Below are 14920 nucleotides of genomic sequence, written 5' to 3'. Positions count from 1 at the left end.
TGTATGTGTGTGTGTGTGTGTGTGTGTGTGTGTGTAGGAAAGGCATTCTGATACTTCATCCTAGTGGGATGGCAGAATGCTGCCAGGATATCTGCAGATCAAATTTAATACTTTTTATTACCATATTCAAGACATTTCCAAAAATTAAGACCTGCTCATTACTTCAATCATGCTACATGATACATCAGCTATAATGGATTGTGTTCGTGCATATACATCCATTTCTGGGTTTAAGTGAACTGTAGCAGGGTAAACTTCTATAGAGGTATATGGGAGACCAGAGCAAACCATTCATTACCATTTGCTCCAACAGTGAAAGTGGAAAAAAAAATAGTCTTTCCTTTCCATGACTTTCCAAGAGAGGAAAAAAATATAGAGATGAATTATGGCAGTCAGAAGAGAAAAAGATGTAAAATTTACCATCTCTCCCTCAGCAGCTGTATTAGAAACCCCCTCGCAGCAGTGTAGCAGTGTTTACAAGTTTTTTTTGTAATTTAATGGGAGGGTAATGTAACAAGTAGTGTTATGAATTTTTATAAAGAAGAAAATACATACATACATGCATATTAGAGATGCACCAATACTAAATTTCTCAACCAATAACTGATTATTCAGAGTGATATCGGCCAATACCAATAGTTCTGCCTTTTATGCCTTCTTTTAAATGAATAATAATTAATTCCACAATTCTGAAAGAAATGCGAATAAAAACGTTATTCTCTCCATTTCAACAAGTTGTTTCACAGTAACTGGTCTCATAAACAGAAAACACATTGCTCAAAATAACATTAACACGAACTAAATTCTGAAGATTAAAGTAAGATTTCTTAACTTATTGAATGTTATTGATTCATATTCACATCGACTATATTCTAAAAAACCTCCTGTTAATCTCACATTCACTCACCACAAACACAAGCATTTCTACTTCATCACTGACATCAAACTGGTAATATATAATATCACTTTTTTTATATATTAACATTAACTTGATATGAAATTCAGTACTCTACAAATATGTTTTCTACAAATATATTGTGCAATATATAATTTGTCAACTCATCTTCATTTAAATCTTTCCACGGTGTACTGGCGCTTTAATTCAGCGCGAGCAGCTTGGCAAAAAATTTAAAATTAAACTTGACACTTCACTGCGGCTCACTTCCGGTGTAAAATTTTAGCAGTGCAGAGATTACAGGGTTTACAAACTGCACTTTTGTCATCATTCCACACAAGAGACCTCTTCTTTACACACAGCACAGAATCGATGTGTTTTCCCACCCTCTTTTGATTGACAGGATATAATCGGCCCGGATCATCAGATGTTTTTAAACTATCAGCATCTCGTGTGTGTGTGTGTGTGTGTGCGTGTGTGTGTGTGTGTGTGTGTGTGTATATATATATATATATATATATATATATATATATATATATATATATATATATATATATATATATATATATATATATATATATATATAAATATAAATATAAATATAGTTGATTAGTGCTGTCACTCAACGCACACTTTTTGTGATTAGTCACACAAATAATCAAATAATCACATATATTTACTCACACACAAACAACATAAAATGTAACAGTGAGTTTTATTTATTCCTGGTAACAGATCTCAACATAAAAATGCTGTACATTTTCAGCGGAAAACCATTACAGTTATTCACACAGGTAGTGCATTTCCAGTGGTAGACGATAGAACACAAGTAGACCATTATTCTACAGCTTTGTTCTGAAATAATATGCGGATAATGCTCATTAGTGCAATACTCGTCTACAACTATACAGGTCGACACATCGTGACCTTAGTATTACAAGCTGCTATCTGCCATTCAGTCCTTCCTTATATTACTAACTTTATAATACAAACAACAACTTGTGCTTCTTGTATTTGGCTTGAATGAAACTGTTTAATAAAGTTCACACAGTGCAGCAACATAACAGTTATCTGTTAACCGTCAATGTACAGTAATACGCGGTCGTACCGAGGTAGTTGTGGTTGTGATCGACGTCCAGAAGTCATCTATCTACACCACGGCAGCTTTCACACCAGTGTGTTTTGTTTTTAAATGGTAGGTTAAAGACAACTACATCTGTGATACTTAAATTTGGAGAGAAACAGATTGCTAACTACAACATTCTCGTCCAGTGAGTGCGGGAGTGCCGTAAAATGAAAAGAACTGTGTAAACTCTCCCCATTCTTCTTTATAGATTTTCTCGATTTTAATTTCCACCATAACATTAACCATAAAAATAAATTTAAAAAAAACAGGACGATCTGTGTATGAATTTAAAAGCACGTTGTTCTACTGTCTGTGTGTACCGTAGTAGCCTATGGCTTAGCAATGGCTATGCATTAATGTGATTATAAAATAATGATGTGTCATGATTTGTAACACGTAATGTGTTACATATGAGTTCTGACAGCCCTAACATTGACGCATTATTTAGTACAGTGATATGGCAGTTTGAGACATGGTCTGTAAAGAGACTACAGTGCACACCAAACACACAGCAAATACTACTTACAATGTCTTAAGACTGTTTTTTTTTTTGTGTGTGTGTGTGTGTGTGTAGCAGCACACTGGCGAATATCCAGCTGGAGATTGACTGCGACAGAGAGACCGAGAGAATTTTCTCTCTGTTCAGTGCCAGTTCATCCCGTCTGCAGAAAATGGAGGGTCAGTGTGAAATATATACGTGAAATCTAACTATTTTCTCAGATGTGTTGGTGAATTATTAAGAAGAGATTGTATGAATAAAATGACACCGTAATTACACAAAGTGTCAACTGCTGATTGAAGCACCATTACCATCACCGTAACTCAGAATGGCACCTGATACAGGAGTGGACTATTAACCTGAAACTGTCATAAATGCAGAGGAGTGTATTTGAATGTAGTACTACATTAGTGAAACGACAAAGATAACTGTATAGATTAATGAAGGGGGACAGTCCACAGTGAAGCTGACTATGTGTGTGTGTTTGTGTTTGTGTGTGTGTGTGTGTAGATGCCTGTGCCAGTATGTCGGTGTACCTGGGCCAGCAGAAGGAGCAGGAGGAGTACTCTGCCTTCATTATTCAGGACCCGAAGGAGACATTCCGCACCATCAAGGAGATCAAAGAAGTCCTGAAGGACCTGCAGCTCAAACACAATGCCACCGAGCTCACAGACCAGCCAGGGACAATGTACATACACAAACACACACACATAGGGTAGTAAAAACCAGTACACCAAGATAATGTTTTGCTGTAGAGGTGGAGGACTTTTATGGGATATTTATGTTAACAACTTATCTTGTTAACAGTATTAAGATTTAGCAGCTTCTGCAAGGGGTATGCAAACTTTTGGGCACAACTGTATGTTCAGTAAAGACTTGCAATTGTGATATAAATGTTCACAATCTGAAACATTTGCAACACTGAAAAGTTTATGAAATGCAAAAATCCTACATTAAGTGTTTTTGGCTGAGCTGGTCACAAAAGGGCAATGAGGAAATAGTAGTGTGAGAAATAACAGTGCTGGACTCTCTCTCTCTCTCTCTCTCTCTCTCTCTCTCTCTCTCTCTCTATATATATATATATATATATATATATATATATATATATATATATATATATATATATATATATATATACATACATACATACATACATACATACATACATACATACATACATACACACACACACACACACACACACACACACACACACACACACACACACACACACACACACACACACACACACACACACAGGAATAAAATCATCCGGGTTCCTCACATGTCTCTCTGTTTTTCTTTTTTTAGTGAGAATCCAATCGTGGGGAAGAGGTCATGACGCTCCGAGGGTGGTTCATCCCTCCACACCGGCAGGTGGTACTGCCCAATGCCAGCTGCTGAGACTGGAATGGAGTGATGGCTGCAGGCTCATAATGAAGAAAAAGACTAATGGGGAGAATCAGCGACTCTCGCACTCCGTGCTGGACCTTAAATCACCTCTGACAAACGTGTTAGACTTTTTCACTGAGATAAGCACTCTTGATCACAACGCTGTGACGGACGAGACTCCACCAGTGATACGAGAATACGAATATGGCTGCTAAACAGACGAACTTTGACCTCCAGTTTGAAAACAATCGTTTAAAACCCTTCCGCATTTTATAGCCCTTCGATGTCTGATGTCTTTGTTGTGCATCAAAGGGAATTTTCCCAACTTTTCTATTCTAGTCTTTTATATTCGTACATGGAGTGTGTGGATGTGCACACACACTCGTTTTTTGAACACACACACACACACACACACACACACACACACACACACACACACACACACAGAAATGGCACTTTAGACATTTGGAATGATCCAGATGAGTATATTTGATACACTGTATCATTACTTGATTGATCAGTTGAATGATCGCATCATTATAACGCTTGTCTCTGTAAAGTTTGTAATTGATATGTTTCTCACGCCAAAGACAGTTTCTCAGTTTGCTGACATGTAAACGGCATTATTTTGGAATACTCACCTTTAAACAATCTATATTTCTCATCTCACACAAAAAAAAACATGATTTTTTTATTTTTTTTATTTTATTTTTTTTTAATTTGTGATGAACACGCATAATCAGACCTGCTCTGTGATTTTGCACAAGTCATTTTCTCAGACGGAAGAATAGTGAAATAGACAGGTGTGAAGGAAACGTGGAATGGTGTCCAGATGGAAGGATTCTGAAAAAGATCGATAGGTGACAGATAGAGTGATGGAGTTAATACATTCCATGATTAGCATGTGTATCCAATCAGGCATTTCCTTTTTTTTAAACTTCTCAGTGCACATTGACTCAAAGACAAAGGTCTTATCTGTAGTAATCTATTCTTTTTATTTTCCTGTTATTTTTACCACATGGATAACTCGACCTTGTGTGACCTGTAAGTGTTTTTTGTTTTTGTTTTTTTGTACTATTTGTTATAAATTGCATTTGGATAAACGGAGATCTGATGGGATCTGTTGGTACACTGATTAAACTGATCAGGTAAAATTTGTTACAGTAGGTACGATATGGACAGGCACGTTAGACATGTCTTTCTGTGCCACGTCTCTAAGCCCCGCCTCCTGCATCTGGTTCGATATTGTTTTCTCCTGATCAGATTTATTATTTCACTGCTGTCCTAATACACCCCCCCCCTCCCCCCACAAACATACCTCTGCTCATTTAAGCTTATCTGACATTCCTCTGAATAAATGAAGGATCTATTATGTGCTCAAGTTCGGGTTGTTTTTCTTTTATTAATTTTTTTTCTGTAACATTATTGGGAAGCAATTGCATAACCATTTGTTTAAAGTCACAATGTGGTTCAGTTTCAGCTTACTGCCTTTATGGAGTTTTGCATGTTCTCCTCATTTCCATGTGGTTTTCCGACGGCTTCTATGTTATTAAAAAAACGCTGTTACTGGCTATGATACATTGCCCTAGATGTGTGTGTGTGTGTGGGGGGGGGGGGGGGGGGGGGGGGGGGGGGTTGGGGTCCAGCCCTGTGATGGACTGGTGCCACCTCCCATGCTCTGTCTTCCTGTGATAAGATCCTGATCCCTTGCAACCCTGACCAGGATAAACCAGTCAGTGAAGATGAATGACTGTATTTTTTTGGTGCTTGTTCAAACCAGAGTAGTGTAATTGCATACTGGGTGATCATTTGGGATCATTTGATCAATTGAAAGAACAGACAAATGCACCGCAGGATCCCAGGTTTGCTCTTGAGCTCAGGTTAGTTTCCGTGTAGTGTTTCTGTGCATGTTCTCCATGTGTCTGTGTGGGTTTCCTCTGGGTTACCCAGTTTCTTCCCACCTCCAAAAACACCAGCAGTTGGGTTGACTGAGATACCACACTATATGGCAGAAAGTATGTGGACACCTGTGTATTGAACATCCCATTCCAAAACCATGGCCATTAATACTGAGCTGTTAAAACAGTCTCCGCTCTTCTAGGAAGGCTTTCCATTAGATTTTGGAAAATGGCTGTGGGGATTTCTGCCTATTCAGCTAAAAGAGCATTGGAGAAATCGATTACTGATGTTGGGTGAGGAGGCCTAGGGTGCAGTGTTCATTGGCGTTGACGTCAGGGCTATGTGCAAGTCACTCCACCTTTGGCAAACCATATCTTCACGGCCCTCGCTTTGTGCACAAGGGCATTGTCATGCAGGAACATGTTTGGGCCTTTTAGTTCCAGTGAAGGGAAACTGTAATGACAAAGACATCCTGTACAATTATGTGCTTCCAACTTTGTGTCAACAGTTTGGGGAAGAACCACATATGGGTGTGTCAGTCAGGCATTCGGTACCTTTTTCTCTTCGGAAAATAATTTGCAATAGACTTTTGCCGATGTGCATATTTTTACAGACTCAAACCAGTCTGATACTAGAATATGAAACATCTCTGTTACGAACATGCAGACTCATTAATGGGCTACATCAAGCTGGTTGCAAAAGGAAACGGGTTGTAAATGGAGCTGGATGTTTTGTTGCATTTCTTCCTTCTTTACCAAGATTACAAATTCCTTTCATGTTATGAGCATAGTAGATGCATATAGGCTACACCAGTGGTTTTTCAGCGTGAGGCTCCCCCCTTTGTGGCCCATTAGAGTTGTCACATTTTTGCAATTTCGTTTTTTTTCCACACTAGGCTCTTCTGTGTTAACTTTCTCAGCAAAGAGACTGCGTCCTCTATCTAAAAACATATCCATTTTAAATAGTCTTAGGTATTTATCAGCATGTGGCTAACAGTACTGTACACTAGTGTATCAACGGATTGCTCTGTTTGGTGTGTCTTAGTGTGCTGTGTGTAACTGATTAAATTTATTAATATTTCTCCTTTATATGTACATCATAATTCAAAGGTTCACAATCCCGACTTACATACAGGTAAAAAAAAAAAAAAAACTGCTATAAAATGTTGTTGGAGAGTCTCAAAGCTGTCTCTCAGGGGTACATGAAGCATACCCAGGGGTACATGAGTATTATTATTATTATTATTATTATTATCATTATTATCATTATTATCATTATTATCATTATTTAGTTAGTGTGGTGTAAATCACTACCAACCATTATGAAATTTGTTATTTAAGTTATTGAGATCTTATATTTATTAGCCTGTTTTGAATGGACACCTGGATTTAATTCAAACTTCAATACCTCAAAAACAAATTGTTTTATCAAACTGAATTTAATAAACACTCTAATAAAAATTACTTCAGTCAGTGTGAAGAAAATAGGTACAGAACAGGAATAGAAAGCTCTATGGCGCTACTACATAGCCAAAATATTATAGCCTACACGTTTAAATAATGCTCATGAAATCGAGTCAGTCTTTGGCATTTTATTTCACAATTCACAGGCTAAAGTGAACCATTCTTTAGGTCAGGACCATGTGTTTGCTAGGCAGCTGTTCTTAAAAAGCTAGACCAACGCTGAAATTAGTCATCCACATTTACTCATCCTTAACTGTTTCAGACTAAGTGCTATCATATGTGACAGTAAAATTTAAATATAAAGCTCCATTTTCTGTGACCTTGCACACTCACTATGATCAGTGTTTCTCTATGAAGTGGTCTGGTTCCTTCCATCTTCAGGTCATATTATTTGTCCATCCATCTTCTATACCACTTAACCTTCAGGGTCACAGGGAAACCTGGAGCCTATCCCAGGGTGCATCAGGCACAAGGCAGGGTACACCCTGGACAGGGTGCCAACCCCACACTCCAGACACTTTGAACATGCCAATCAGCTTCCATGCATGTCTTTGGATTGGGGGAGGAAACTGGAGTACCCAGAGGAAACCCCTGCAGCACGGAGACAACATGCAAACTCCGCCCACACAGGGTGGGAATCGAACCCCCAACCCCGGAGGTGTGACGCGAACGTGCTAACCACTAAACCACCGTGCGCCCTCATATTATTTGTAAGCAAAATAATGATTATTTGATGGCTATATTTTGCTAGCAAAATAAAATTATCAGGTAGGCAATGCTTACAAGCCGGACAACGTTTATCTAAGCTTTAAGAAGTCTGATAGTTGTGTTAGCTGGATGACGTCTGTTATACAATGAAACTCGAATTTTATTAGCTAGCTAAATACTATTAACTGTAGCCTATGTCTCTTAACTGAATATAATCAATTAACTAAATAAAGTCTGTTTGCGAATAAAGAATAGAGAGAAAGACAACAACAAAAAATACAAAGAACATGGAGACTCTGAAGAATGTTGAACATGGGAACACAGTGAAGATGTAGTTCACCCAAACATGGACAAGAACATTGTGTGTGTGTGTTTAGAAGAAAAGAGGAAAGAGATCCAAACAGTGGGTGCATGGAGGCTTAGTGGTTAGCACGTTTGCCTTATACTGCCAGGGTTGGGGGTTCGATTCTCCCTGTGCTGTGGTGGTTTCCTCCGGGTACTCTGGTTTCCTCCCCCAGTCCAAAGACATGTGTGAAAGGCTGACTGGCATGTCCAAAGTGTCTGTAGTGTGTGAATGTGTATGTGAGTGTGCCCTGCGATGGATTGGCACCCTGTCTTGTTGCTCCCTGGGATAAGCTCCAGGTTCCCTGCAACCCTGTAGGATAAGTGGTATAGAAGATGGATGGATGGATCCAAACAGCTCTATGATTATCCGTGATAGAATAACGAGAGATAAAGGAAGAAGTCCAGATAGGAATATTTTTGAATGGGATTTTGGTTAAAAGCCTGAAATAAGGTCTGTGGTGATTACAAGTTCAAGGTATTTTCATGTTGTATTCTACGAGATAAAATACACCAGTAAAACCCCACTTGTGACTGTTAAAAGTTTTACATGTCTTTAAAAAGACGGTTGCTAACAAGTGGCTAAATGGGACTACAGAGGTTGTCGGGGACATTAAACGTCATCACGCCGAACAGGAAATCTCATCTACTACAGTCTCGTTGTGTTTATACTCGTTCTTTGGCAAACTGTTCCAACTCAAACTTTCCAACTTGTAGATTTATCAATTCATAGCATTTTCTAATTGTAGTGCTATGATATCGGAATCTTAGCGGTGGTGACGTTGAAATCATGCGACCGTGGTGTAGTTCGTTTATAGCCTAACGTTAGCTTCGAAATTCATAAATGTTGTGCTCATTTATGGAGATTAACTTGAAGAACAAAACGCGTTAGAAGCATAAACTTTTGTTGGTGACAGAGTTTATTTTCTGCAATAATCCAAAAGCCAGTGGAGGGGGGAAAACAACTTTTTTTGTCGCGGGAGCCAGGGCAACGCTAACTTCCGGGTTGGCCTAGAAAAAACGTCATCCCTGCATTCTCGGTCAATTGAAATAGTCTTTCGACACACACGCCCCTTTAGCTTTCGACACTCCCATTACTCCGACTCGCAGTGTCTTGCTTCAGTTGTATTTCAGGCGCAGTTCTGTCCTCCCACCGCACGGTGTCACGCTATCGTAACAACAACAACTAAAAATCAAATCGCGCCCATGCACAATGTTATCGTGGCTGTTCCCCTCGTACTGCTGCAGCGGTGTTGATTCTTTTATCCGCGATATTGTCCGGTTGTAGTTAGGTGTATATGGATTTGGAAGGCGGCGCGTGTGAGCCCGGGTTCGTCGGGATCCGGTTTTGTCAGGAATGGTGAGTTAATTTATGATCATAACCGACTGCGTGTCTGTAATCGCGCGTTATCCTGACTTGAGCTGAGAGAGATGCTGTTGAAGGCTTGGTGATCAGTCACAGTAATAACCGAGAGATAATCTCACACACCGAACTGTAACAATAAACTCAAACATAATATATTACAAACCAGTATAAGCTCCAGAACGACTGATACACAAACCCACCCCCAGTGATGTATTGTGTATATACAGATGACATGAGGGTAATTACAGGTGACACACTTGCAGGGTTGGGTTCGAGTCCCGCCTCTGCCCTGTGTTTGCATGTTCTACACGTGTTTAGGAGGTTTCTTCCGGGTACTCCGGTTTCCTCCCCTAGTCCTGATTGTCCATAGTGTGTGAATGGTTGTGCACCCCGTCCAGGGGTGCCCAGAATCCCCTGGGATAGGCTCCAGGTTCCCTGTGACCCTGTGTAGGATAAGCACTACAGAAAATGGATGGATGGGAGTGATATCCAGCATTTCACCCAACCAATGGTTGGGTGAAATATATTGTATATATTTATACATATATTGTTCTTCCTTCCATATATTTTTGCCATGAAGTTGCAAAGAAGGTGTTTGTTTTTATGTGTATCAGTTCCCAGGTTCAGGTAGGGAACGAGGAAGCTGGAGACAGGCTTGGAACAACACAATAGACGCTTTATTCTTTTACTTTTGCTTTTTTTCATACACACATACGTGGATCTTTGCTGGTTGGTGTTCTCTCTCTCTCTGTCTGGCTTCTATGCGCAATGAGATACAAACAAATCAACTGTCGCTAATTACATGCAGGTGAGAATCATTACGTGTTACCTGCTGGTTCAACCTGCCTCCTCTCCTCCACAGTATGCTTTAAAATTTGTTTCCCTTCACTGGAACTAAGAGGCCCAAACATATTCCAGTATGACAGTGTCCATGTACACAAACGAGCTCCATGCAGACATGGTTTGCCAAAGTTGGAGTGGTAGAACTCACTCAAGTGTCCTGCACAGAGCCCTGACCTCAACCCCACTGAACACCTTTAAGATGAACAGGAATTGCATCCTCACTCAACATCAGTGCCTGACCTCACTAATGCTCTTGTGGCTGAATGAGCACAAATCCCCACAGCCACACTCCAAAATCTACTGGAAAGCTTTCCCAGAAGAATGGAGCCCATTATAACGTATTGAATGAGATGTTTAAGAAGCACATATGGGTGTGATGGTCAGGCGTCCACAGATGTTTGGCCGGATAATGTAGATTCGGTAAGTACTTTATCCCGGTCATTGTGGTGCTGGATCTGTAGCCTGCCCTGAGAACACACTGGCCGTGAAGCGTAAATACAAATGCAGTCCAGAGAACCAGTGCATGGTCTTCATGTCGTTGATACTCTGGGGTTTGCTTCAACCATATGATGTGATTCCTGTCTGGTGTGGAATTGATCCACTCTCAGCACTGCTTTCTGAGCACTCACAGCCCGAAATTGGCGAATCACCTTCAGTATGAACCGAAAGCAGGATGGAGGCTTGATTACACACGATATATTTTTCAAAAGTGTATTGTGTGTGCTTAGAATATTAAAGCGTATGGTTTACAAGCTAATTCAGATTCAAATAGCTTCACTGCTCGCGGCCCAACACTGCATAGTGCATGTGGTTCGACGTGAGAAAACATTTTCTCTCTCAGACTAAGCATTCATTTGATATCATGTTCAGTCATTTTCAACCCATCGAGCTGCCATGTGAAGCATACCATGTACCACAAGGTAATGTTTTCTGATAGAGCAGTACAGATAGATGGGTATGTCCATAAATGTGTGACGTAGCTAGAAATCTGAATAAGCTAGGACAGCTCAACACCCCGAGGTGCAAGCAGTTACATCGCGTTTCTGCAAACAAATGTTTACATATCGAAATATTACTGGCATGAAAACACAAGTTGTCACGAGGCCAGCAGCGTAGTGTAATGTAAACTGTTCCCATACGCTCTGTGCGGTAACATGCTATTCCAGTTCTCAACAAAAGTGTGTTTATGGTCTAAATGAAAAGACATAGTGCACCGCAGCGTGCTTCATAACACTTAATCAATAATGAAATTTGTTGCCAATTATTTTGATCGGTTTTGTCGCTTAGTTGTTGCAGCTATAAACGTGACTGTCGTGTATGTGTTTGTTTACAGTAACAACATGCTGTATCCAAAAGAGGACAAAGAGAACCGCATCCTCCTCTATGCTGTGAGTCTCCACAACACAACCCTGTCTGTCTAGATTACTAATCACTCGTCTCCAGATCTAATTGTGTGTGTGTGTGTGCGCGCAGTGTAGGAACTGTGATTATCAGCAGGAAGCCGATAACAGCTGCATCTACGTGAACAAAATCACACACGAAGTTGAGTGAGTACAGACACAACCTCATCACAGTCACCTATGCTGGCTGGATTTTAGGGAGCATGCGATTGGATAAGGCAATCCCATCATTCTGATTACACACAGAAAAAAAGGCAGACAGAATTTTTATTCTTTATTTTTTTTAGATTAAAGAATACATTTACAGATGTGAGTTTACTGCTACAGAAAAATATCTAGTATCAATATACTATACTTTATGCATAATAGAAATCATATAACAATATTTACAGTTGTGCCCAAAAGTTTGCATACCCCTTGCAGAATCTGCTAAATCTTAATACTGTTAACAAAATAAGAGCGATCATAAAAATCCCATGTTGTTGTTTATTTAGTATTGTCCTTCAGATGCTAAATAAGATGGTTACATGTCTCTTATTTAGCGTCTGAAGAGCAGTACTAAATGGAGGAAAAAAAGATTTTTAAACAAAATACTAACAATTTACACCGATCATACTGTTCAAAAGTTTACATCCCCCTGGCTCTTAATGTATTGTGTTGCCTTCTTGAGCATCGGTGAATGTTTGCACCTTATGTAATAGTTGTGTACGAGTCCCTCAATTGTGTGGAAAGATGGATCTCAACTCATATAGCCGCTGTTGGAAAATGGTCAAATATGCAGAAGATGCTGGAAAATAAAAGAATGTGCAGGACCTGGAGGATTTTTCTGAAGAACAGTGGGCAGTTTAACTGCTCAGGACAAACAAGGGACTCATGAACAACTCTCACAAAACATAAAAACAGTCGTGGATCATCCAGGTAACGGCACACAGTATTAAGAACTAAGGGTGTGTAAACTTTTGAAGAGGGTGATTTTTATAAATTCATCTATTATCTTGTCTTGTGGACTATATATAAACATCTGTTATGTGAAATAGCTTATTCAGGACAGAACTAAATAAACAACAGCATGGGATTTTTATGATCGCTGTTATTTTGTTAACAGTATTAAGATTTAGCAGATTCTGCAAGGGGTATGCAAACTTTTGGGCACAACTGTATATATCAGAAATTAACTCGTTATTGTGACTTGGTGTGGAGTGCAGGTTGACTGCATGTTGATTGTGTTTCTACAGCGAGCTCACACAGATAATTGCTGATGTGTCTCAAGACCCAACGCTGCCTCGTACCGAAGATCATCCATGCCCTAAGTGAATGCTGCGCACACAAAAAAAACAACAATTAGTACACATATAGCATTCATTGCAAATTATACATATACAGTCGGGGAAATAAGTACTGAACACGTCAAAAGGTCTTGGGAGAGCTTTTTGCTTTTACCCATCATGAGATGTTTCTTGTGTGACACCTTGGTAACGAAAAGCCTTTTTCTAGACCATCAGTTTACTAACCCAGCTGATATTAATCTGCACAGATAGGTTTAATTACTTGTAGACTTCAGCTGGTCCCTTGCCTTACCATGCCTTGGAGAGCTGCTTTTTTCTTAGCGTGTTCAATACTTTTTCCTGTGTCATTCCACTTTATTACACATAACTTCATTTATGGACTTTAATGTTGTGAATTCTTTATTTGCGGATTTCTTGAGTTAATACTGATGTCTGGTGAAAATTTCATGTGAATGGCCTCATTGGAAATATATTTACTGAAAAATATGTTGTTGTGTTCAATGGTTATTTCCCCCACTGTATACACCCGGAGCGCTGCTCATCAGTGCCGATGTGGAGTGTGTGAACACTCGCACTACTAAGCCTTGTATTGTAAGTGTTTTCTCGTTTCCAGATGTGGCCACAAGGAGGCGGTGTTCTTCCAGTCACACAGCATGAAGGCTGAGGTACAAAATGACAAAATACGCAATTACATAAGGAATAACAACACCGTGTGTACAGTCATACAGCCATTACACAACGCAGATGGGATGTGTAGAGTGACATATTGGTCGAACAGCTCAGTGTCATACTGCACTTGTACTCATACGTTCCAAAATGCCTAGCGTTTAATTTGAGCTATTATGTGTTTTGTGTGTTGTAGGATGCAATGAGGCTGTACTACGTGTGTACGGCTCCACACTGTGGACACAGGTGGACAGAGTGAAGGAGAGGTGGAGCGACTCACTCGCTTAATTCGTCTCTAAGGCTAATGAGCTCAGATGTGTTCAGAGGTCTGATTTGTGTGTGTGTGTGTGTGTAATAATGGATTCTTAGTTTTCTTATTAAATATTTTTTAAAGATTTTATGATTTTTGAGTTTTATGTGAAATAAGCATGTCCCAAAGAGATACAATAAAATAAGTTTGGATTTTAAGAACATTTAGTTTATGTACAGTCCTCACTGGGGGGAAAAAACTGTTTTCACTACACATTGAAGGCATTTATGTTCAAGATCAAAAGATGAATATGAGACGGTAAACCAGAATTTCAGCTTTAATTTCCTGATATTTACATCTAGATGTGTTAAACAACCTAGAACATGGCACTGCTGGTGGAAGACCACCCAATTTTTAGGAGAGTAAAAGTATTGGAATAGATAGTCTTAAAGTAAATAACACTTAATATTTTGTTTGCAATAACTGCATCAAGCCGTTGACCGACTGGCGTCATCAAACTGTTGCATTCTTCTTTTATGTTTTTTTCCAGGCTTTTTCTGCAGCCTCTTTCAGTTGTTTGTTTTGTGGCGCTTCTTCCTTCATTCTCCTCTTCAGGAGGAGATCCAAATTTACCCCGATGAAGTCCTTTGTTGTCTTGGCAGTGTGTTTTGGGTCGTTGACTCGCTGAATGATGTAGTTCATTCCATTTAGATTGGATGTATTTCTTTGTCAATCGGAAATTCATTCTGCTGCCACCATCATGAGTTACATCATCAATAAAGATT

The 14920-nt window shown here is 39.5% G+C and overlaps 2 protein-coding genes across 5 annotated transcripts in view; both read left to right on the top strand.

Annotated features, from left to right (window-relative positions):
• rasa2 (RAS p21 protein activator 2) overlaps positions 1-5293 on the top strand; it is a 59205-nt gene extending 53912 nt beyond the window's left edge. For 2 of the 3 annotated variants that reach the window (XM_053678062.1, XM_053678064.1), the window contains 3 exons: positions 2596-2699; positions 3031-3208; positions 3832-5293. In XM_053678062.1, coding sequence (XP_053534037.1) covers positions 2596-2699; positions 3031-3208; positions 3832-3862 — 313 coding nt within the window. In that variant the 3' untranslated portion in view covers positions 3863-5293. The remainder of the gene's footprint in view (positions 1-2595; positions 2700-3030; positions 3209-3831) is intronic. The other variant, XM_053678063.1, reaches the window with a different exon arrangement.
• A 4196-nt stretch (positions 5294-9489) lies between these two features.
• Positions 9490-14285, top strand: polr2i (RNA polymerase II subunit I). 2 transcript variants are annotated; one of them, NM_001200689.1, is given in 6 exon segments: positions 9539-9684; positions 11867-11921; positions 12007-12080; positions 13169-13243; positions 13833-13884; positions 14082-14278. In NM_001200689.1, coding segments are annotated over 6 exon segments (381 nt in total). In that variant the 5' UTR covers positions 9539-9622; the 3' UTR covers positions 14145-14278.
• The last annotated feature ends 635 nt before the right edge of the window (positions 14286-14920 follow it).

The sequence above is a fragment of the Ictalurus punctatus genome, chromosome 4 (assembly GCF_001660625.3).
Source record: "Ictalurus punctatus breed USDA103 chromosome 4, Coco_2.0, whole genome shotgun sequence".
NCBI lineage: Eukaryota > Metazoa > Chordata > Actinopteri > Siluriformes > Ictaluridae > Ictalurus > Ictalurus punctatus.
The sequence above is the reverse complement of the archived record's forward strand: the minus strand, read 5'-3'. Positions and strand labels throughout refer to the sequence as shown.